Genomic DNA, 24,519 nt, shown 5'->3' with positions numbered 1-24,519 from the left:
TGCCCATTCGCACTGCCTGGACATGCAAATAAGCTATAGAAGACTCATTTTAGTGCAAAAAAACTTGATGATTTTTAATTTCTTGTTTTTTGAGGCCCGTAGGCAGTGCCATCCTGAGTGGAGAGCCTCACCACCCTAATCAAAACGTGACACTCTTCTTCTTCTTCTTCTTCTTCTTCTTCTTCTTCTTCTTCTTCTTCTTCTTCTTTAAAGTCTAACCACTTGTTTTTTGTTGTTGTTGTTTTTTTTCAGTGTGTTTTTTCACCGGGGTGGCAGGACAGTACAGACACAGATGTAGTGTCCGGTTGCACTCCGGGCCCCAGCACAATTCCTCTACTCCCTTCGGTCAGATGTCTATTTTTGGCGTGAGGCTCAGCTGATTGTAACACTGAAAGCTCAGTCCCTCCCTGATTTTTTCCTCTCCTCTTGTCGTCAGTTGTTCATTCTTATTAGGAAAAGAGGGAGCAGTCTAACAGCTGAGCGGAGGTTTTGCTGTTGGACTCAGTCAGGATAGAGGGATGCTCCTCTCTTGGCTCAAGTTGTCAAGGTGAAAATAAACTTTTTCGGTCTCCTCCTCAGCTGTAAGCAGCCGCCTTGACTCCACAATTTTTTTTGTTTTCCAACTTTAATTTTCTTTTCCTTTTTTTTTTTTTTTTTTACTTCGTGATCGGTTATTCCCAGCTGCCTGCTGCAACCCCGCTGGGTCGCGATAGAAAACAAGACGGAGGATGGAGACGAGCCCCATCCCGGTGGTGACGGTCCAAACCGCCCCCTTTGAGGACCAGCGGCCCGGCACCAACGGGCTGCGGAGGAAGACTGCCGTGTTTGAGGGGAAGAAGAACTACCTGCAGAACTACATCCAGAGCCTCCTGTCCTCCATCGACCTGCGGGACAGACAGGGCTGCACCATGGTGGTGGGCAGCGACGGCCGCTACTTCAGCCGGGCTGCCATCGAGGTGATAGTGCAGATGGCAGCTGCCAATGGGGTAAGGAGGGCTGGATAAGTTCACTAAATATTATACATCATTTGGGTGTGCAGTACTTAAGTCATTTGGTCCAAAGTTCAAACTATGTCCCACCTAGGCTCTATGTTTTTTTATTTTTTTATTTTTTTATTTTAGGCAGCACATAAGAATAAGTGTGTTCTAATATCTGGCTAATATCCAATAAATGAATAAAGCAGGGAAGTCTCCAACGCCCAAAGGCCAACCTTTAGGAAAAAGAAAAATCTTTCACACAATCCTGGAAACACAACCAATGAAATCCCCCACAAAGCTTTAAAATTAATTAGAAAATATAAAGTAGAATAATAATTTTTTAAAAATGCTATGAAAAACAATCGCTACACTAAAAGTATGGAGATTATCGGGCTGTGGGTTTTAATGTTAAAGGACTAATCTGTGATGCTTATGGCCTTGTTGGTTGTGTTTATTTTTAGGCTGGAAACATAAATTTTCACACCACCTTTCAGCACATGTCCCACATTGTGTCACAGTTGGTTGGTTGACATTTAGTGACCCTATTTATAATAAACGTTGTGTTCGTTAAGGAATGTGAAGGGGGAAACAATACAAAGTAGTGAATATTTGTGAGGTGGAAGGAAAATTATTTTTCAAATAGAAAAAAAATAAATTAAAAAACAAACGGAAAAACCCAAACTGTGACATATATTTACTCCGATAATCCCAAACTGTCGTGATCTTGTGTTTGAGTTTTTTGGGTTTGTTTCTGTTTCCACTTTTGATCACTTAGTTTCATTCTTGCCTTTTCTTTTGCTCAGTGTTTCTCCCTTGGTTTATTTTTTTCTCTTCTCTACTCTCTTCATGTTCATTTACGTCCTTTCCTCAATCTCCCTCTCCTCACATCCTCATTCTGTTTCCAGTCTTTTCTTCATCTAGTAATCATGTTCCTCAGTATTTAACCTCCTTATTCTCCTTCACACACTGCTGGGTTCTTACTTTTGCCCTGTTGTTTTGGTTTCCCTTTGTTGGTCTGGTGACCTGACTCCTTGTGTGTTCCCCCCCGCAAGTGATTGTAGATTGTTTATTATTATTATTATTATTATTATTATTATTATTATTATTCATTAAATATGCTTCATCATAATCCTCCTGAACTACAACTTGGACTCTGGTCTGCCCTCAAACTCGGATTAGATGACGCAAATAAAATCTGGCTCAAGAAATTGTAGTAAAAAATTACCTTAATTGTTAAACGGAGTTCTCATCTGGTAAATTTCACTGTAAATACAGCTATTGTGTGAAGGTCTCTGAGGTTTCCTAGAGAACACTCACAGAACAAGAAGAAACTTGTAATAATAATGTCAGCTGTTGATTACAAAAAATATGACGAGAGATTAAGAAAACTCAGAGGAAACTCCCTGAGTTGCTTCCAAAATTCTGTGCTGTGAGAAGTTTACCTTGGACTACTTCCAAAGGAAAAAAAGAGCCAAAGGGAATATAATTTTTTGTTGACATCGGTCCTTATGTTTCTGCTGACCCTGGCCAAATGTCTCCTGATGTCAGCCTTATCAGCACTTCCATCCATCCTGCTCCTTTTCCTGCCTACGTTCGGCCACACCAGCAGCTCGCCCCCGCAGCACTGTTACACCTCTCCACAGCAGAACTGTACACACTGGGGATACCCCTGTCACAGTGTGTGGAAAAGACCCAACTATAAAGCATCAACACTTGGCACACAAACCCAGGCCTTCCATCTCCTTTTAATTTACACTCATAGCTGAGTTCACACCAATTCAGATTTTCACTACCCCAAGCTATCCTTTATAAAAAAATTTTTTTTTTCTTAGGAGGATGAATTCCTTTGTGTTGAGGGAACTCTTATTTAGAGCGGCCGATGTGCAGGATGTAGGTATTAGCACTTTATAAGTAGCATGCAAAGTATAAATAGAGAGTGTGGCCTTGATATTTTTGCACCCACTTGGGTGGAGATCGTTTACTTGATAAAGCTAACAGTAAATTAGTCCCTGTAAACTGATACAATATTTTGGGAACTCTTTCTTTTGAACCTTTTTGGGTCAAAACTAGAGATTTTTATGCAAATATATACTATAGAGTGCCTTCTTAACATGAGCTTTTTCAAATGTTGTCATGTTGCAACTGCAAAACTTTTGTTGTATTTTTAGTGACAGACCAACAAAGTAGCTCATAACTGGGAAGTGGAGAGAAAGAGATAAAACCAAAGACTTTAGAGGTTTGTCAGAGAGCATGAGTTAAGAAATGGTATCATCAGCAGACAGGTCTGGGGTAAAGTTCTGAAAAATTGATTTGTGTTTGATCCGTCACTTATCAAGACTTTAGCAACAGCCTGAACTGACATGTTGGTCAAGGAGAGCATTAACCAGAGAAGCGGCCACAAGGACCGTAGGAACTCTGGAGGAAGTAAAGAGATCCACAATTTTGGTGGTTGAATCTCATGACGGGATAACGTTTGGAAGAGCAGCAGGAAGAAAGCAGTTGTTGAAAGAAAACTGGTCATGGTTTGTCACAAGTGATGAAGAGGACACAGCACACAGCAACTATGAGGAGGAGTGTTCTGGTCAAAGGCATGCAAAGTCAAATGTTTTGTTAAAAAACTACCACTGTCCGTCCACCCTGGATACACCATCCTACTATGATGCATGGTGGTGGGTATTAATCACGGAAACCACATTTATTTTTGTTATTTGTAAAAAATAAAAATAAAAATAAAAAGTTTGAAACTACGTTTCATTTTCCTTCTGCTTCCTATTTATGCATAAATTTGTGGTGGTCTTTGTAAAATCTCAACAAAAAATGTCTAGAAATATTAATGTTATAAAAAAAAAACTTCCACGCTCCTCCCTTGCCTCCCACATTTCTATCTTCATTTTCTTTTATTTCACATCAATAATAATAATAATAATAATAATAATAATAATAATAATAATAATAATAATAATAATAATAAAAAACCTCATTGAAAATACATACTTATAATTTCTGTGTTCTTCTCCTTCCACTGCACAACTATGGACCACTTTGGTGTCTATCTCATAAAATCCCCCCAAAATACAATGAAGTTTGAGATTGTAGCGCAACAAAATCTGGAAGCGTTCAGGGGGATGAACGGTTTTCAAGGTGATTTATATGACAAGTAAAATTCAGATGTGTTTTTTTCTGACGGCCCTCTGTTCCATTCAGATCGGTCGTCTGGTAATCGGTCTCAATGGCCTTCTTTCCACTCCTGCCGTGTCATGCATCATAAGGAAAATCAAGGCAATTGGTGGAATTATCCTCACGGCGAGCCACAACCCCGGAGGTCCCGGCGGAGACTTTGGAATTAAGTTCAACGTGGCTAACGGAGGTGAAGACTTTGCATTTGTTTTGGACATCAGAAGTAGTTGAAAACAATTGGTTTTTGGGTGTTAAGTTGAATACAAATTTTTGCCTGGAAGGCCCGTCTACTGACACGGTGATGGAGAGAATCTCTCAGGTGAGCCGGACTCTGGAGGAGTACGCCATCTGCCCAGATCTGCGCATTGACCTCTCAAGGGTTGGAAGGCAAGAGTTTGATCTTGAGAACAAGTTCAAACCTTTTAGAGGTACAAAGCTCATGCATGATGTGCAAATATATATTCCTCTACGTGCAATAGATACGTCAGAAATCAATGCTGCACAGTCCTACATAGTTTCCTCTGTCTTTACAGTGGAGATCGTAGACTCAGTTGAAGTCTACCTACAAATGCTGCGAAACATCTTTGACTTCTCTGCCATTAAAAGTCTCCTCACAGGACCAGATCAGCTGAAGATACACATAGATGCCATGAATGGAGGTGAGTTTGGCACCCAGTGTAATAAACTTTAGAACAAATCGAGTTAATTTCACTACTTGCTTCACACATTCCCTCTGTTGGTTGGCATAGTGATGGGTCCCTATGTAAGAAGGATTCTGTGTGACGAGCTTGGGGCACCGGCCAATTCTGCGGTCAACTGCGTCCCCCTGGAGGACTTTGGTGGTCGACCACCGGAGCCTAACCTGACCTACGCCACCTCTCTGGTAGATGCTATGAAAGGGGGCGAGTTTGGATTTGGAGCGGCATTTGACGCAGATGGGGTAAGGTGTTCATATCAACACTCCGACTTGTTGGCTTCTAAATCAGCTGCGGGTCTCTTAGTGATCAGACTTAACTATTTTAGGTCAGAGACAGGAATCACTTTCACATTGCCTCCAGGTCTAAAACAGAAATTAATACTTAAAAGACAATATGTATTATCTAAATGTGACTCCTGATTTCCTGCATGATTCGTCTGTACCAGGACCGGTATATGATCCTTGGAGAAAACGGCTTCTTTGTGAACCCTTCGGACTCGGTTGCTGTCATAGCTGCGAACCTCTCCACCATCCCTTACTTCCGACAACACGGCGCCAGAGGCTTTGCTAGGAGTATGGCCACCAGCGCAGCCCTCGACAGGTACAGCAAGCACACAAACCCACACTAAGGAAGGAGTCGTCTGAGGATACAATGACTTTTTTTTTTTTACAATAACTCTTGAGGAGCTCAAAATCTGAAAAAAGAGATATTCCCCATGTTGAGACCACATAAAAATCCTTCTCCTACACACCCTTGATTTTATTCCTGTCTATAAATACCGCCTGTCATTTAAAACAAGAGTCGAGCAAAGAGTGCTGAGTGAACGCCTGCGACGAAGCTAAAGTTATCCCCATTAATGTTTCTCTCAGCTGGAGAAGTCCCAGAGGAGCTCTCCTCTGAGTGCTGCCTGCAGAAAACAGGTTGTTAAAGAGTTAACTAATCAGAAGGGATACAAGTCAGACAGTCAGACCTATAAATATATTCACAAAACAGTGTTTCTAACGAGATTAGTTGAAATCTAATTTTACTGATTGCAAACTCTACAAGAAAACCTTAGTCTGTGATGAGTGGCCAATGTTCTGTAATTAAATGCAGATAAAAACCTCAACGCTTACTGAGAATTTTTAACAAGAACTTTAAATCATGCCCTGCTTTAAGACAAACGCCCCGTCCCTGTCGGCAAGACCATATTTGATCTTGTCCTTATGTGTTTGGTGGACCTTCATATTTAATGAGATACCTGTAAAGCTATGCATTTATTTAAAATTTGACCTTTCAAAGCTTCAGGGTGGCTTTAGAGAAAGTCTTTGTTGTGCCGAATAAGAAGGAGACAAAAATGAGTAAAAGAAAAATGTCGCCCCATTTTCTCATCTTTGCGATGCATTTATGCAACTTCTTGTGTCCTTCAAAAAGAGAAATGTCCGTTAGAATAATTGACCTTCCTCTGCACTGTGCTCTCATAAAGCAGCACACACCTATAGTTTTATGCTCACTGCACTTGCAACACTCACTTTGCTCAGCTCTCAGTTGCACTGCTACCTCTCATGTTCCTAATGTAACACTCAGGGAAAAGTTTGCATGTCTCTGACAAACTCCAGGAAGTGTTGAAATGCCTGGTGGTGTGGTGTGTGCGATGTTGGAGTCGACCCAAGTGTGAACCTTTTTAGGATGGTGTCTCTGGGAGTTTCGACTGAGATTTCCCCCCCACCAGCCTCCCCTGCTCTGTGTTTCTGGCTAGTCAAGCACAGTTTTGTAGAAACGTAACCGTGTTGCGAAACCTGTGTGCAATTGTTTGTGTTTTGAAAAATGTACAGTCATATTCAAGAAATGTAAGGAATTTATCAGCTGAAAAGGTGACATGTTTTTACCAACTATATTAACCCCTATGGGGATGACTGACTATGATTGTGCTGCCTGAGTTTTTTTTTTTTGTTTTGTTTTTTCTTTTTGCCATTTTTGACACAAACTGAGAAAAGAAACAGCTGATGCAGACATGGAGGAGAGGACAGCAGTTTATACATCTTAAAGGAAACGTCTGCTGACTTCAAGAACGTAGGGATGGAAGAGGACTGAGTCACTGGCATGTGAATTTACTGCTTTGGTTTTATAAGAAATGAAATTAACAATGGATTACCACAATTGTTTTTTTTTAATTTAAAAAATATTTATAATTTCTTTCATAGCAATCCTTAAAAATAACCATTTTGGGTGTCAAAGGAAAACATCCTGAGCATAGAATGAAGGAACAACAGAAAAAGCGATTGCATCCTCCTAACTTTCACCTCATAAATTAAGGGTTTTTTTTATTACCATTGTGGTGTTCCAGCTATGGGTCACTTCCCCCCCCTTCTCCCTGCTCCTGACCCCGTGGTCCATCAGCTCAACAGCCGACAGGACCAGAGCTTTAGTGCCAGTTTTTGTTGAGGCACATGTTTCACATCAAGCTCAAAAAGTGCTCATGTTTTGCAGCAGCTTTTGTTTGGGTGACATTGTGAGGTTTAAGTGCAAGCAGTGCTTTATTACACTCACTTCATTATTGGTGGTATTTTATGAGTTTGTTTGTCAACAAGCTGGCTCTTAAGAGAAAACAGTTAACAAGTGGATCAGGTTTAACTTATGAGAAAAAAAAAAGTATTTTTCATTCACTTTCTGATTTAATCGCACACTTAAAATCCATCCAACTTTTGTTATAATTGCAAGGTCTAACTCTGCACATGTTAGTTCAATTTTTGGAGTGGGAGGAGGAGGAGGGGAATCTTGTGTTCAGGAAAATCACTGGAGCCCTCAACAACCCAAATAAATGTAATTGAAGAGATTTTTAGAATGTATATGCTGTTGTATATGTGTTTGTTGATCAGACTTTCTAGGACCTTATAATTGATAATCCATGTCTTTCTGTTTTCTCAGAGTTTGAATATGACATGAGACAGAGGCTCATTTGTTTTAACCAATGGTCTCTGGGCTAGATGAGGACGGTAAAGGAGGGAACAAAATCTTTCTCAAGCCTGCTGGAGGAGAACTGCAGCAAAAGTAGAAACAATTACTTAGATTTTAACAGCCATTTTCCAATTTCCAGCTCGCATTATTAAATTAAATTAAATTAAATTAAATTGAATTACCTACATGCAATTTGGTTGTTTGCAGTGGCTTTATCATTAAAAACATACTCATGGAGTTTGTTAAGAGCCACTGAGACTATTCCAGGAACCAGGAACTTTTATCCGATTTGACCGGTAAACTGTCCTGCTACGAACACTCCCTGTGGGTTTGTCATTTAAAAAGCCCCTCATGTCCACCGTATGGTGATAAATGTGTGATGCTGCGGGCCTGCTTCTCTTCCAGCAGTGTTCTTAGAGTGCTCTGTATTACAAACTCTTGAAAGCATTGAAAACTTGAAAATGTTTCCTTGTTTTGTTTGTCAACAGCAGTGTGTGCAATACTGTCTTAAGCTGGACATTCCTTTAGAATTGATTAAAAGACAAGACACAGGAGCTGCAGAAACGTCCTGATAATGCAGCTTCTCTGCATGTGACAACAAGCAGATGTTCAGATATCTGGCCCATGAAGTGGGGCTGTAAAATAAAACACTTTTCTTATAAAGGAAGCGTCCAGGCCTTACTAAAAATCTCCCAAAGCCATGATTCAGTTACCGTCTGATTGAATCAAACTTTAACTTTTGGCCATAATTCTAAAATGTTATTGTCGGCACAAAAAGCAACACTGTACGTCTGCAAAGGAATAACATGAACACAGTGAAAAATGGGTTAGCAGCATCGTGATGGAAGTACCACTGTTTTGGTTAAAATTGAAGAATAGTTTTTGATTTCCTGCCAGATCTGACCCTAAACCTTTGATTTATTTTAGTCTTCAACTCTACAGTGTGACCAGGCATTATTATTATTATTTTGTAAATAAAGCAATAAGATGACCACAAAAAAATACAGTTTTGAAATGGTGTAAGCCTGAGATCAAGAACTATATCTGACAGCAGATCTGCAGGGTGACAAAATATTGTTTAAGATTGTGCATGATTATGCACCCTAGTTGATTTAAAAAAAAAAAAATCTTTTAGTATTTTCCTTGTAACCAATTTTTCTTTTCTTTGCCTTTGAAAATATTTAACCGGGTCTCTTTTTCTATATCGCAAAAATCAATCTGTGAATTTTAAAAGATGCATGTGCACTTTTGGCAACCACTGCAAACAAAATCACGTCTGACACTTATCTCATAGCACATCATTTGCTATTGTGGGAAGCTAGCTTCAAAATGGCACCAGAGGATTGAATATGTAAATAGAAACCTTCTACTGTTCCTCTTTGGCAAACATTGTTTACTCGACTAAAATAGCATGGTGTGTTTGTCAAATACGCTCAAGGTGGTATACAGTAGATATACCCTGCCCCACCCCGCCCTGCCCCAAAGGCTCACTTGGCTCGAAGGTTCCTGATTTTGGGGTCATGCAGCAGGACAATATAATCAAGCCACTGTTGAAACCAGAGCGACATAAGAGGTACAGACAACCCTGAAGATGCTTCTGGAAATGTGTGATAAGATAAGAAACAAGCTGCAAAATAAAGAGCTCTGCCTTCACTAATCAGCTGCTCAAACGGAGTGTGCAGTTACTTTAACTGTGAGCTGTTTATGTCCTGGACTTTTTTTTTTCTCAGTCAATCGATGCAGTTATGAACTGCATCGATTGACTGAGCAAAAGTGAACTGATTTTCACACTTTTTTTTGTTGTTGTTGTTGTTGTCTGTAATTTAGCTTGAAAGCCGACCCTCCTGCATTCAGACTCTTGGCTTATTTTGGCCGGTGGACGTGCTATTTAAAACGGCAGAGGCTCATCAGAGGGGCCTGTTTGTTTTCTTTTAAGGAATGCCAGGCTTTCCGTTCCAGTGCTTGCATCCCCAGAGGGAGATCAAGCTGGTTTACTCATATTTGGTAATTCATCCCTTCTAACTTGTAAACAACTGCACCGAACACTGCGGGGATTTATTTACGTCTGAGATTATTATGCAGATGTTTTCACCACCACTTAAAAACCCTAAAAAGCCACCCACATTCAGACATGGTACAGTGGGTTTTCAAGGATCGACATGTCCACATTTTTGCCCGTTTGGTTGAAACATCTGTTTTGCTGGTTTGAATATTGCTTCAAGAAATCTTGGAGTAGGCACGTGTGTTTGTATTCTGCTGTGATCACAGAGAACGCATCGATGGTGTGTGGGTAGCAACAAGTAGTGTCGATGATAACATTGTACTTTATTATTCCTACTGTAGCCAAACTTTGTTATATTTCATTTTGCCTTCTTGTTTTCTGCTTGAAGTGTTGCTCTCTCTCTCACACACACACAACCTGAAAGAACCACATACATGTCATGAAAATTAAAGCTTCTTTTTAAAATATCTTCTTATATTTCTTTGCTTCCCCTGACTTTATTTTTGTGCACTGGTATTTCATTTTTATTTAAACGACCACGCATAATTATCTAATTAGCATTTTATTTATTTACTGAATTCTGGCACTTTTGAAACTTGATCAACTCTGAATTTTTATTTGACTTCAATTTTGTAATTGGGAAAATTAATCCCAGAAATTTGTTATTTTCTTCTTACAGAAAAAAAAGAACTTTCATAGGAAAAGCGGTTTGCTATGGGAAAAGCCCCTGATTCTCCTTTTGCCTTTCTTTTCGCACATATTTGACATACACACACTCACGCATACAAACACACAGCTCACTCTTATAACGACCCCATTATAAGATGTATAAACATGCCGGCTCATAATCCCTCTTTTCTCCTGTTCTTTGGAGACTACATGGCCTGTGTTCAGAGCACATAGAGTGAAAGGTTGACTCATTTTGTTCCTGCAGTGTTTTGCCTTATTAAGTTATTGGATGAACTGTTGGCAGATAGCTGCTGTCATGCAGCATTTGGTTTGCTTTATTTGAAAGGTCAGAGGATTTGCTTGCAGGCTCACCCTTCTGATCTGATAAAAGCAAAGGTACAAACTTTGTTTTTGCTTTTTTTCTCTCTCTCTCTCCCTCTTTCTCTCCCTCTCTCCCTCTCTTCTGTGCTGTTTGTAGGGTAGCCAAAGCCATGAAGCTGGCCCTTTATGAGACTCCCACAGGCTGGAGGTACTTTGGGAACCTGATGGATTCTGGGCGCTGTTCCCTATGTGGGGAGGAGAGCTTTGGAACTGGTACGATCTAGCACACAAGGACACACTCCGAACATAAAAGGCTCATAAAGAGAGATTTGCGATTGCTAAAATGTCTTGTGCAGTTAAAATAATAAAAACAAAAGCAGAAGCGGACTGTTGGACAGGAAAGAACGGATCATAGATGCAAATCTGTGGACTGGCGTGGAGGATTTGTGAGGTTTTGGGCCTGAGAAATTCCCCTCACCCCCTTCCCTAGTGGATCAACTGTTGTCAAGGTGCCTTAAAAACAATCCTACATTTGGAGTGCTGCACTGACCAGCTTCTGCAGAGTTGTTTTTACTTTACTCCAGATGTACTTGTGCAGAAGTCTTCAACCTCTTTTAATCTGATATGTTTTTCATCTATGGACATAAACTTCCTTGTAAAGTTTCTAAGTTTTTGATCAAGAGTTTGGTAGGTTTTCTGAAGGTCTTTTAAAATCTTTTTTCCGGCTTTACATTGTTTAATACTACTTCATAAGACATTCAGCATCAGTGGAAACAGAAGAACCAATAGCCCAAGAGTCCAGCACAGGATTAGGCTCCAGAAGTGTTTGTTTTCCACTGTTTGCTTCGAGGACAATATTTCTAATTTTTGCTTCACCTGTTTCTCCTTTGTGCATGCTATCTTCTCTAGATGGCTTGTGGCAAATACTGAAAAAAAGACAATGAAATGGCTTTTTTTTTCAATTCTTCTTCTTTTTCTTTCCAGTCATGTAGACTTTTTTGAATGCAATAACTAATAATCCTGTCAATACATTTGGATCCAAAGCTTAGTTTCCCATCAAACTGTATAACTGCCGTCAGCCAGATGGCTGAATTCTTGTCTTCTCCAATCGGATCATCTTCCACCATTCCTCTGTCCATTGCATTTTTAAAATATATTTCAGACGAGACTTTAATGGCTACATTTAAGCAGGAGCTTTTCTCTTGACTCTATAAGTCAGGTTTGTGGAGCGGAGGTTTAATCGGTTGGACTTTGTCTACCTGAGCTGTTATTCTCTGCAGCTCCCTCAGACTTACAATGGGCCTCTTGGCTGCTTCGCTCCTTTCCCAGGTCACAGTGTAGGTTTTAAGTTGTGTCATACTTTTTACCTTTTTGGTTGATAGATTGAACAGAGGTCTGAGATGTTCAAAACTGACTCCTGAGTTCAACTGATTACGTTGGATTTTACGTAAGGAGTCCAAGTAGGGGCTAAACACAACGCCACGCCACACTTTTCAGATTTGTATCTATGCAAATATTTGAAAAGCATGTTCCCTACACTTCGCAGTTCTTTTCTTCTTTGTGTTCTTCTACCACATAAGCGCTGAAAAATACATTGACATTTGTGTTTGTATATTGGGAAAAATGTGCAAATGTTCACGGTACGTATATGAACACTTTTGCAAAGCGCTGTATGGGATCTAATTATCAGTGCAGGAACAGCCAAACGGGCAAGTGATCATATGTCAGCCTAAGTGTCGCAGCTTTGCTTCTCTTTCGGTCTATTTCAGGTCTAGAGTTGTAAGCAGTGCATCCTGGTCGCCCTCAGCCCTAGTCAGAGCACTCTAATAGATGATAAGGCTGTGACCCTGACCGCATGTGTAAATAATCCTCATTCCTCTGCTATAAAAGGAGACAGGGGCTTCGTGAATCACCGCAACATGCCGACAAGCCCCCACGGGAAATGTGTTTTAGTAAATGCAAATTCAGAGGCACGCTAACACACTGTAGACGCCAGAAATCATTTGAACTCAAACTTATATTTTAACAATTCAAACTCTGCACATCGTGCGCTTTAGTTGCTGTTGATCTTTTGTCATTTTTACATCTGACCCACTAGGGTACGTTTCTATTTTGTCTTTTTCTGGTCGACTCGACTTGACGGATCAAAGAGTAAAAACCGGGCGGTATGAGCAGAAGGATTCTAAGAGGTGAGAACGCGAGAGAAGAAAACAGACGGTGGCCGAGTCTGAACCGAAGAAGTGTCGACCGAGATGAGAGGAGAGTAAACGGAGGGTTTGAGAGCCCAGAGGACTTTGGGAGCTCACTCGTTGTCTGTCCTTGTAAGGCAAAAAGCTTTGAGAGAGCCCTGCAGAGTAAATCATTAGAGCTGTGCACCGCTCCCGCTCTTCACTAGAATGAACTGCAACGTTGCTGTGTGTGCTCTGGGATTCTCATTATCCAGGCCTTTGATCTTAAGATAAAAAAAAAAGAAGCAAAACTATTAATGAATCATCTGCTGGAGTTTGTGCAAAAATATTTTCGTCAAAACATTAGAGAAAAGTTGTTAACATGCTTTTAAGGGCTATCTAGCAGCAGGTGATGAAGGGGCAGAGCTGAGCTAAAACGAAAATCGCTGCAGCAACGAGCGCTCATTAATGAGTGCAGCTGTGCTTTGACGATACAGATCTTGAATCTGTTTTACAGGGTGACCCTCTTTGAAAGTGAGCGACAGACAAAAGGGTAGACAGACAGTAAAGCTGGGCTTAGATAATCACAACTGTCAGTTTCCTAACAACTGTACGCTGATGGAGCCGGACACAGGGATCAACAGTTCTTCTCATCTTTTCAGTCCGTGATGAGGAAAATAACTATATATGCTAATTTACAAAGTAGAAGAGACAGAAAGATGCTTTTTTTTTCTGTTCACAGATGTAACAAACCCATAAACATCGGAGTCCTTTTCCCACTTCTGGCTCTCACATGGAAGCATTACTGTCACATTCTTAACCTTTGAGATACCTTTACGGTGCAGCTGTCTCTGTCGAAAGCCTTCTTGTGAAAGAGTCTTTGGGGGTGATCGTCTTCTTGGTGTGTGTGAATGTCTGTGTCTAGTGGAAGCAGCAGTCCTCGTTTGTGTTGGCATGTTTGCCGTTGTCTTTTGCAACTCTTTGTAACTCCCAACAGAGACCGATTGTGGGTAATTTTGCCCCTCACCATTTTGACTAAGTCCACGTTCAGCTTTCTGCTTTATCAGACGAGACGTATGATTTTAATTGGAAAGAAGCTGCAGGCAGGCAGGCCTGACACAGGAAGGTTGTTTATGAACCCTGCCTGTTCTAAGTCAACAAAATGGTTTAGCGTTGTTTTACAAAAGTAACCATGGATCTACCTCAGACTTTCTCAAAAATTTCAATATTTTTTTTTTTTCTGTCAGTGACCTCTTCACATATATGGAAGTCACCCATGCATTGGGTAGTCAAGCGCCCTGCAATTTCACACATGCAGTCTGTATCAACAATGTTTCATTAGGTGCGTTCTTGCTTAAGCATCGCCATTTATCTTAATTAGGGTGTTTTCTCCATAGTTTGCTTAACATCGAGATTATGGGAGACCAATGTTTCTCTTTCGATGCTTTGTCTGAAACTATACAACAAATTTCACGAGAAATGTGATATCCTGTTTCCTTTTCTTCCTCAGGTTCTGACCACATTCGTGAGAAAGATGGCCTGTGGTCAGTGTTGGCATGGTTGTCCGTCATAGCAGCCAGGAAACAAGGCGTGGAGCAGATTGTCAGGGAACACTGGGCCAGATTTGGACGCAACTACTTCTGCAGGTGATGATCTCTGAAAGACATTCAGTCATCTGTTTCTGAATGCAGTGATAATGTTGTGTTTTCATCTTTTCAGTCAAATTTTGAAGGCTATAGCAATGACTTGAGAGCAATCCAGTGCATTGTGAACTAACAAGTAAATGTTTGCAATTCAAATCCATTTTAAAGTCAGCATTTTAGGTATAGATTTCACATTGAATTCAATTTAACAATACTTTATTTATCCTAAAGTAAAATTAAATGTTGCACATAACATCCAAGGATGTTCAGGTTTGTTGTGGATGGTGGTGCAGAAAGGATCTACAGAATCTAATATGTTCACTACATTGGAATGTTACTGCAGTTTGCTAATTTTAGCATCTTAAGTAACTGATGGTATAAAATCTACTTTAAGCATATGTTAACATGTTAGCCCTAATGCTAAAGTTGCTGCTGTAGGCAATGTTAGCATTTTATAGTCATAGTACAAATGCTACAATCACAATATTAGAGGTAATGCTATCTAAGTTAGATGAGACTAATGATGGAATATAGGGTTTAGTAAAAGGATATTAGTTGGTATTAGCATAGCACATAGCATAGCTTAATTCTGTTAGCTCACAGTTTACTTTTTAGTCAGATAATCCTAGTATGTCAGTCATTTTCTTACTTCAGCAAGGCTATTTTCATAGCAGCATGCTAATGTAAGCTTGTTTGCTGATGTTTAAAATTTACTGCTAAAAGTCTTATTTTGATAACATGATCTCGGTCTTAAAACAGAATTGCTGGGCCAAGCTCACTACTATGGTGTAGTGGTCATAGTAGGTGACAGGGCCCATTAAAATGTCTTCATGAATTTCCTTTTTTTAAGAAAAAAAAAAAAGTAACCATGCTTTCCATTCTTCTACCAGTCCACCAAAGCTAAATAAGTACAGTAGGCCAAGGTTTCGCTCGGATGTAATTTGTCCTTATTTCACCCTTTCCCCTGTGACAGTTTGTGCAGAAAGCGTTCCCAGTGATAGCTGCTCTAGCTTTGTACTGCATATTCCCACAGAAGGTTTTTATAAACTGACAAGCATTTCCCACAAGACATAAGTGGCAAGGACAAATGAGTTAGGATAAGGACCATCCATGATCATGATTTTTTAAACATCTGTCAGCATTTGGAGAAAATATAAGTCATTCACCCTCATTAATCATCTCTGAGAATTCAGTTTTTTCAGCCCTCTGAACCTAGCAATGTCTCGTTTGAATATACGTGTCCATTTGTCTGTTTGTGACCTTCAGGTTTGACTATGAAGGCTTGGACCCACGTGCAGCCTTTTACCTGATGAGGGATCTGGAGACAGTAATCTCCGACAAGGCTTTCAGCAGTCAGAAATTTGCTGTTGGAGATCACGTCTACAGCGTGGAAAAGGCGGAGAACTTTGAGTACATCGACCCGGTGGACGGGACAGTCGCTCGGAACCAGGTCAGTGTGAGACAGCTCCAGATGTGGGATGTCACATGAAAAAAATAAGTTGAGATAAAACTGAGCACTGAAGAAATATAAACTGTAAATAATTGCAAACTACAAAAGAATAAAATAAAATGAAATAAATAAAAAACTCCCAAAACTGTTAAAACAAATAATGTTTTATTAAAACCTTAGGCTTTAAGGTTTTAATAAAACCTTACAATATTGCCCCACCTTACACAAGGTGGGGCAATATTTATGTTTAATGAAGGGGAAAATATTTAGCACTTATCATCTGGTTTTCACTGGATATGGCCTAATATATTCCACCCTAACAGTTGCCACGACGATCTAAACAGTGTTATAGGTTGACCCATCAGTGGTTGGAATGGATGCAACAAAGGCTCTTTTAAAGACAGCCACAGAAAGTGCATTTTGCGAATGCCATTATTAACTTCTGCTCTCGTCTTAAATAAACAATAATATATTTTCTAACTTTTTAACCCCTTATGAAAATAAATAAATAAATAAATAAATAAATAAATAAATAAATAAATAAATAAATAAATAAATAAACAAGTGCTTTATTGGGGTATTTCATGATCTTTAAAGTGTGAATTGGGAGCATTTCTTTCATGCAAAGTTTTTAAAACTCAAGAAAATCGGTGATTGTTTGATACAATTAAAACGGAAATCCGGTTGCAAAGGTCGTTCATTCAAAAATCATTTTTCAGTGAAGGTGTCACTAAAAAGGGATACAAAATGCATGTTAACAGAAAAATAAAAAGTGGAAAGTGGAATGAAAATTGCATTCATAATACACAACTCGACCACATTTTATGAAGTTTGTGTATATACTGGTAAGGTTTTGGAGAAACAAGACAAATTGTTTAAAAAGCAATAAAAAAAATCTAAATGGGCCCATGAAGGTCTCACACTTGCCCTTGTTCTCCCTCTTCCTGCCCTACAGACCACCCACTGCGAGGCTTCGTTTGGATATGAACATCTTATCTGTAGTTTTAAATCATAAACTCGTCTATATACACACAGCACACAGTTTAGGTCTCCACACACGCTGGTAACACGTTTGGTTAGTGCAACCTTCCTGTCACAATCCTTTTAACTCCCTTGCTGTCATTCAAGTCTTCACAATCGACTTTTCTCTTTCTTATTCCGCAGACAAACGTGAGATCATTTTGTATTTCTTTGAAACTAATGCTACAACAACTAATGCCTGCTCAATCTCAATTTCAGCAGGTTTAGTCCCTCCCGCCAAGAATATTGTCAACCCACATACATGCACACACTCTGAGCGTTTCAGTTTAGGGTTGCAAAAGCAAAAGCACATCTCAGTATGGATGCAGCAGGCCTCATCTCTAGGTAGTCGGTCACCCCGAAATGGTAAATCCCCAGCAACCCAGTCAGCCCCTAATGACTCACATTCCTCCCGGGACAAAATTATATCAGCTGTCATCTCTCTTGCAGCGTCTCCATTGCAGAGGGGGGAGGAAGTAGGCGCGCCGAGACAAACGCGTTCAAACAGAGATGTGCCAGACAATGCTTGGAGGATTTACACTGCAGTTGCATGGCAGCATTTCTGTTGTTGGCTACTGAATTCATCTGGCATTGTCTGCATATCAGACAGAGAACGGATGGATTTAAGCCCCTAGATTCAGCTGTCTGTTTTTGTGCAATGTGGCACCGACGTGTTCATCTTTTCGGTTCTCATCTCCACTTTTCTTCACGAGATAAACGTATAATCAACTTGTCTTTGACGAAGGCATTTGCATTAGGGGGGGTCGGCTTTTTCTTTTATGTTTACTTTGATTTGTATTTGTTCACGTGGATGTTTTAAGTTAGGTTGCATAATCTCTCACCAAGTCATTGTAATTTTATGGGTACTAAGAGCAGAGAACACTCTGACTTTCTTTTCTTTCCACAACTAGATTTTTTCCCCCTGCCTCTTAAGTCACAGCATGCATTAGTTAGAGTTGTCAATTGGGTGGACAGCCTTGTCTGGGGCATGTGTGCCTCCATGCCAAACTCTTTCCATTTTCAGATAATGTACTGAGCAGTGCTCTGTGAAGTGTTCAAAGCTAGTTTTTTTTCCCCTACCTAACCCAGCTTTAGACTTCTCTACAACGTTCTCCCTGAGATGTCTGCTGTGTTCCTTGATCTTTCTGATGCTGCTTGTTCGCTAATGTCCTCCAACAAACCTCTGAGATGTAAACTGAGGTTAAATGACACACAAGTAGGCTTTATTTACAAAGTTTGTGCCTGGTGAAGGGTGCTTTCATGCACCGTTGGTTGCACCAGATTTTATTTAAAGTATCAGGGTAAGGTGGGCGAGACTTCTCAAAATGTTGTACCGTAAAAAACAATAAGATCCTAATTGAACACATTGGAAGATGTGGTTGTAACATGACAGAACGTGGAACATCTTGATGGAGTGTGAATATCTTTTGAAAAATCCACGTCGTTTAAAGACGTAGCCTCTGAGCACTGCAGCAGATGGTGCTTTTAACAAGCATTAGTCTGACGGCCCGCTGATAACCGCTGCTCTATTGTTAGAGCTGAGCCGGCACGCTCCCAGATACAGACAGACAGGCGGACATCTTTCATTATCACCGACTCTCTTTTAACATTTGCTTCCACTTCCCTCCTAACGTCCAGAGTCATGATAAAGGTGAGGAACTGGAGTTTTCCAGAGGTTTCTGTTTGTCAGCGAAGGGTCTAAAATGTTCTCCCCCTCATTGACTGCATGGAGAGCCCATGTGACTTTTGTTCTAAAAATAATCCATAAAACTGAATTGAACTGTTGTTACCTTTTGATGCCTGAGGTGGGGAATATTGTTGACAAATCTCTGAAAAGCTAACAGATGAAATAAAGGTATTCTATTGTTAAACTTACCAGCAAGGAAACAAATTTTAAAGTTCTTACCATTTTTTTTTCTCTCAATATAATGCTTTAAGTAAACTTATTATGTTTATGTTACCATGCAGGGGATAAGGTTAACTAACCTATCACAAAAAAATAAATAAATTTAAAAAAAAATCCTGTTTGCTGAACAGATGAACACAACAAACTGCGGGCCTCTGGATGTTCTTTTCTCAAAAAAAAAAAAAGAAAAAAAAAGAAAAAAAAACTGGAGTTAGTTCAGTAGCTCCAAATAATCTGGCATCATATTTGAATTTTTTTTTTTTAGGATCATATCATTTAAAAATATTGCTGTTTAATTGCTGAACATGGTTAAAATGACTCATTCCCAGCAAACGGCACGGTGACAGCGACATCTAGTGGAAATTTGCTTTCAATGCACATCAGGGATTCAACTGTAGAAATAAACACATGGAATCCTGGTCAAAGTGCATTTAATTATATATGTTGTGTAAATTGAATTACATAGCTAACCAAAGAAAATTACCTAGATAATAGTCAGAAAGACTCCTTTAAATGAATTGGAAAAAGGTAATGAAAAGGTTATAATTATTGTTATTTTAATTCTAGGGTTTAAGGATTATCTTCACCGACTCTTCCCGTCTTGTGTTTCGGATGAGCGGCAGCGGAGGAGGGACGGGTGCCACCATGCGCATTTATGCTGAGAGCTTTGAGAGAGACCCTGAGAGACACAGCAGAGAGACTCAGGTGGGGGGAGTTGTGTGTTATCTGCTACACGCGCAGAAGGACCTGTGCGCTTCTCCTGCTTTCACCTGGAACAGGGGCAAACCGCTTTTGTCTTCATTAAAACTTTTTGTTTTGTTTTGACTCCATTATCGTGAACTTTTCTGTTGAGAATGCATTATTAACAATTAAGAGATTAAGAATTACGCATGAATAAGAAACAAATCATCCATGGATTAATTTGCCATTTATTTATTTATTTTGCTATTCTTTATCTTTTATTTATTTATTCATTTGTTAAAATTCTTTAATTCATTTCAGAGTGAAACAATGATCTACCTACCCATTTTGGTAACACTTTATTTGAAGGGGTGTGTATAAGACTAAGGCATAACACCTGTCATGAACATAACAAAGTCTTTATGAATGTTTATGACAGTTGTCATGAAGTGTCATTCGGTAAATAATGACACTTTTAATGCAAAGTTGCTCTAAAAGTTGCATTGAAAGTCCATTAAAAGTGCCAACTTTGCATGATTTTGTAAATTATGATAATTTAATGCAAAGTTGGCATTTTTAATGGACTTTTAATGCAACTTTTAGAGCAATTTTGCATTAAAAGTGTCATTATTTACCGAATGAAACTTTATGACAACTGTCATAAACACTCATAAAAACTCCTTTAGGTTCATGACAGATGTTATGTCATGTTTATGAAAGTGTCATGTCAGTCTTAGGTACACCCCTTCAAATAAAGTGTTACCCATATGGTTTTTACTTTGGGTTTTATTCTCTCTGCAGGTGGTGCTGGGTCCTCTCATCGCCATCGCCCTGAAGATCTCCAACATTCATGAGAGGACAGGACGGCGCGGCCCAAACGTCATCACATGAGTTAAAAGAAAATGAGGAAGACACACACTCACATACACACGCACATGTTATATGCATCTATCATGCCCACACTGATAAGTTATACTTATTTCTGCAGCTTCACTTTGCTTGGAACAGCTTTTAACCCAAGAATCTTTTTGGGTTTTTTTCTGCTGGAATTTGTCTCTCAAAGACAAAAGTGTCACAGCTGCACATCTATGTTCATTTTTGTTCACAATAAAAAAGTCAGTTATTGATAAACATGAAGCAAATTGAAATAATGCAGTAGTTACACAGTGGAAGCTAAAAAAGCAATAAACACAAACCTGACAACAGAATATCAACGTTTCTTGATTTTTTTTTTTTATATTGCTTAGTGTCAGCTTATTATTTTTTCTTTATCACTTCACTAATATTGAACATTTAATTTACAGTGCACATATCATTTGTTATTATTACACATTGCAAGTAATTTATTTACCAAAACGAGAAAGAAAAGTTACAGCTTCCTCATAAATCAACATTTGTGCGCATTCGGACTGAGAGGAAATAAAAAATAAAAAAGTTTCTCGTTGCCCTTTGGCATGTTGGGGATTTTCAGTAAGGAGTGTCCTCATCGCTGGACTTACTTGCTGTGATTGAACAGCTCTTGTTTTCCAGCTGAAGAGGAAACAAACTGAAGCCGTTGAGCTGTGATAAGAGCTTATGAGGTTTGATCTTTACACCGCTCCGATGAGACGCTGACAGCAGGACATCATAAACATGTTGATTGCCATCATTCTGATTTGAGGATAAAGCCAGTAGATATTCAATAGGATGCTTTCACTCAGCCATGCAGACGTTAGCCGTCGGTCCGTACAGGTTATTGCTCCATCTTTATGGTGCCAGGCGTCACTGCTGGTGTTGCTGAATGTGCTGCTCATAGTCAAATCCTTGATTATAAAAAAATGAATCCTAGAGTGCAAATGATAAGGGGCATTATAAAATGATATTTTAATATAATCATGTAATTAACAAAAACAAGTCTTTTTAATCACATTCGTAAAGTTCATAAAAACATGGCGGCTATAAAGTTCTGGTTACTGTTTCACCTGAATGCTTATTGTGCCGAAGTGAACCATCGGGGCGTTTTGAACATAAACGACCCGTCTGGGGATCGTGATAGACATACGCACAGATATGGTGGGATATTTGAAGGAGATTTAAGGAAATACTTAAAATTCATGAGACACTTCCTGAAGTTTCTTTACAAACACTGCTGAGCTGTGGTGTTCTGTTGACGTACTAGTTAATCTTTTCTTTGCTTTTATAATGTTGTGGTTGCAACCTTTGACTTGAATAACTTGACTAAACGACGTAGCCACAGTCATTTCGTGGGACTATTCATAAACAAAATGATCTTCTTTAGCTGCCCAGTTTTCCCTTCAGCTAAACTGTGAGAAGACCAAGTGTCTGATGTTTTCCCTGGAGCTTTTGGTTCATCCGATCAGGCACTGTAAGGTTTCTAAAAGCAACAGGTTGAAAACAGTTATCTGTATTGTTCCTATTTATGTGAAATTGATTGAGAATCAAAATAAAACATCCGCCACGATTTGGCTTTTTAAAAAACGATAAATTAAATTTGATCTCACTCATGCATTTCAGTATCAGTATTTTATTTATTTATGTTTTTGCTTTGTTCCCTAGTTTTAATGCAGCCAAACTCTAAAATTTATATTTTTTTCAATAACACTAAGTGCAATCAAATGGAAGAGAGTAAAAGGTGAATATGTGTTAAGTATTGCATTTTGTTTTGGGTTGTACTGTTTGTTCTACTTACTTACAGGTTAGTTTGGTGTAAATGAATTTAGTTGTGGCCTAAATAAGTTAACTGATTTGTTTTAATTAAAGTAACTTCAGGTTTAACATAAAACTTTACAGTTATTGAAGACAATTTAACTGTTTTTAATGTGTTGCAACATAAAAAACTGAGAATAAATATAGAAATGTTGACAATATTGAGCCTTTACATTACATACATTATTACACAAGCAATACGACAGGGTGCAACGTCTTTCAGAAATGTTATGATCTTATACTCTGTAAAACAAAGTATATAACTCTGTAAAACATATAACAGAGGTGTTATTCAGTTCTCCGACTTGCTTGTTACACAACCAAGACGGAGTGCTAAAAAGCTAAAACAGCTTTTTGATCCAGAAGCAAAATCATTCAAGTAACTTAAACACACATTTCAGTTCCAACGCAACAAGTTTTCACCCAGTAAAGTCCCAGAAAACCGTGTCCACTGAGACAGTGCAGATTGGGTGTTGACACAGCAGCTGATGTCATTTTGCAGTAAAGCAAAGTCACAAATTTAGTGATGTCCATCGTTTTTTAGGGAACCTTCTCCTAGTTGGTGGTCCTCGCTCTTAGGGAGTAGATTAAAAACCCATTTCTCCGTTGGTGTTGGAAGAAGCATCTCTTCACATGCATCCTTCTAACTGTGTTCAGTGTGGACCACCTGACTGTATCGAGGTGGTGGCTCCCAGCTCCACCTGCAGTCTGGACTCTCTGAACTGTCCTGGGTGTAGAGTGGAGGTGCAACATCCAAAACCACGGGAACTCCATCGACTGATACAACCTCCTCATGCATGCTGCCCGGGCTGACGTCGAAGGGACACTGGGTCTCTTCGTACGGAGGAGGAAAGGAGTTCGGCCTGCTGAAGAGAAGATCCGCGTTCAGAAAGAATGGGTTTATCAAAAACACTAACAGTTTTAGCTATTTTCTTTTACATGCAAGTGTGATCACATGAAGAAAAAAAAATAAAAAATCAGTGCAAGCATTTACTGGCTGTTTCACCTTTCAACTGTGAAGATCTGGATGTCACTGTCGTGTCTTCTTCTGTGGTACATCTTGCTCCTCATGAGGTGGCAGAGGCTCCAGAACACCCCGATGAGCATGGCCAGGAAGCCGAAGACGATCATGATGTAAACAGGGACCATCCTGTGATCGAACCCTGGCCTGTTCTGCTGGGACACCAGGTAGGCTCCGATGCACGTGAACACAAATCCCACAGAAGGTAAGAACATGCGGGCAAAGGACAACAGCTGTTTCTTTATGTCCATGACTGCTGAATTGTTCTGTACGTTGCTTCTTCGGTACAAGGTGGAGGTGTCCTCTAAATGACAACGGTGCATTCACATCTCAGATAATTGAATGTGCTCAAAAATGTCTCGGCACCTCTTAGACACACATCTCAGTGAGCACGTGTGTCGGTTGTAAAAGAAAGTGGCTGCAAAGATCCTCCCGGCTAGGTTGTATATTAACGCAGGGAGGTCACAAGTATGAGAGAGATCTTGCCCGTGGTTTGGCAAAAACACTAGGGGGAAAAAAAAAATAAAACAATAATGCTAGTGGTAAAGGCTAAAGTTTGTTGATGATGTGGTATGAAAACTTTTCTGCAATTTCTTTTATATATGTGAAGCACTTAAAGGCCCTGATTCTAATGACTTTGAGTCTCGGTAGTCTTTTTGCATCATTCTTGTCCTTCAGTATTATTCCTTGGTATTTTTTTTTTTTATTGTTTGAACACTGCTTTTCATTTACTCAGGTTATCATTTACTGATATTAAAAGGCTAACAAGTGTGACTGTGGCTCAGTGGGCATGCGAGGTAGTGGGGAGCAAGAGTCAATGAAGGTGTCAAGTTTTTTTTCCGACTTGGTAGACGTTATGAATCTTCATTTTTGCCAGTTTTGTTAAAAAGGATAAAGACGTATCTTTTCTTATTACATTATTCCATCTTAAGCTCTCAGTTGCTAATATCCTACTGCTTTTATAACACCTGAAATGTACTGTTAGACAACAGGTAAGCTAAATATTACAATACAAATAAAGAAACAGATATACAATTTTCAATCTAGTTTATAAGTTCATGGTACATGGTCCCAGTTCAATAAACAGAGCAAACAGATATTTTTCCCCTGTCCCCTCTGCTCCACAGCTACCACAAAGCTGTC

The 24,519-nt window shown here is 39.4% G+C and overlaps 2 protein-coding genes across 5 annotated transcripts; one reads left to right on the top strand and one right to left on the bottom strand.

The window, feature by feature from the left end:
• The first annotated feature begins 341 nt into the window (after window positions 1–341).
• pgm5 (phosphoglucomutase 5) lies at window positions 342–20,857 on the top strand. 3 transcript variants are annotated; one of them, XM_016669527.1, is made up of 12 exons: window positions 342–547; window positions 682–986; window positions 4,182–4,344; window positions 4,436–4,582; window positions 4,688–4,813; window positions 4,904–5,094; window positions 5,298–5,452; window positions 10,939–11,054; window positions 14,460–14,595; window positions 15,859–16,042; window positions 19,536–19,673; window positions 20,451–20,857. In XM_016669527.1, the coding sequence occupies exons 2-12, from the start codon at window positions 729–731 to the stop codon at window positions 20,538–20,540; spliced, it is 1,704 nt and encodes a 567-aa protein (XP_016525013.1). In that variant the 5' UTR covers window positions 342–547; window positions 682–728; the 3' UTR covers window positions 20,541–20,857. The 3 variants fall into 3 exon arrangements, with proteins under 3 accessions (XP_016525013.1, XP_007548227.1, XP_007548226.1); XM_007548165.2 differs by having other exon boundaries at window positions 342–581; XM_007548164.2 differs by having other exon boundaries at window positions 342–986.
• A 1,607-nt stretch (window positions 20,858–22,464) lies between these two features.
• LOC107835808 (transmembrane protein 252) lies at window positions 22,465–23,856 on the bottom strand. 2 transcript variants are annotated; one of them, XM_016669446.1, is made up of 2 exons: window positions 23,362–23,856; window positions 22,465–23,221 (listed from the first exon to the last, which is right to left on the bottom strand). In XM_016669446.1, exons 1-2 carry the CDS (start codon window positions 23,697–23,699, stop codon window positions 22,999–23,001), a joined length of 561 nt encoding a protein of 186 aa, XP_016524932.1. In that variant the 5' UTR covers window positions 23,700–23,856; the 3' UTR covers window positions 22,465–22,998. The 2 variants fall into 2 exon arrangements, with proteins under 2 accessions (XP_016524932.1, XP_016524934.1); XM_016669448.1 differs by having other exon boundaries at window positions 22,465–23,218.
• Window positions 23,857–24,519: the final 663 nt, after the last annotated feature.

The sequence above is a fragment of the Poecilia formosa genome, unplaced genomic scaffold, assembly GCF_000485575.1.
Source record: "Poecilia formosa unplaced genomic scaffold, Poecilia_formosa-5.1.2 Scaffold25, whole genome shotgun sequence".
Taxonomy (NCBI): Eukaryota; Metazoa; Chordata; class Actinopteri; order Cyprinodontiformes; family Poeciliidae; genus Poecilia; species Poecilia formosa.
Note: the sequence above shows the minus strand (reverse complement) of the source record. Positions and strands in the feature narration are given on the sequence as shown.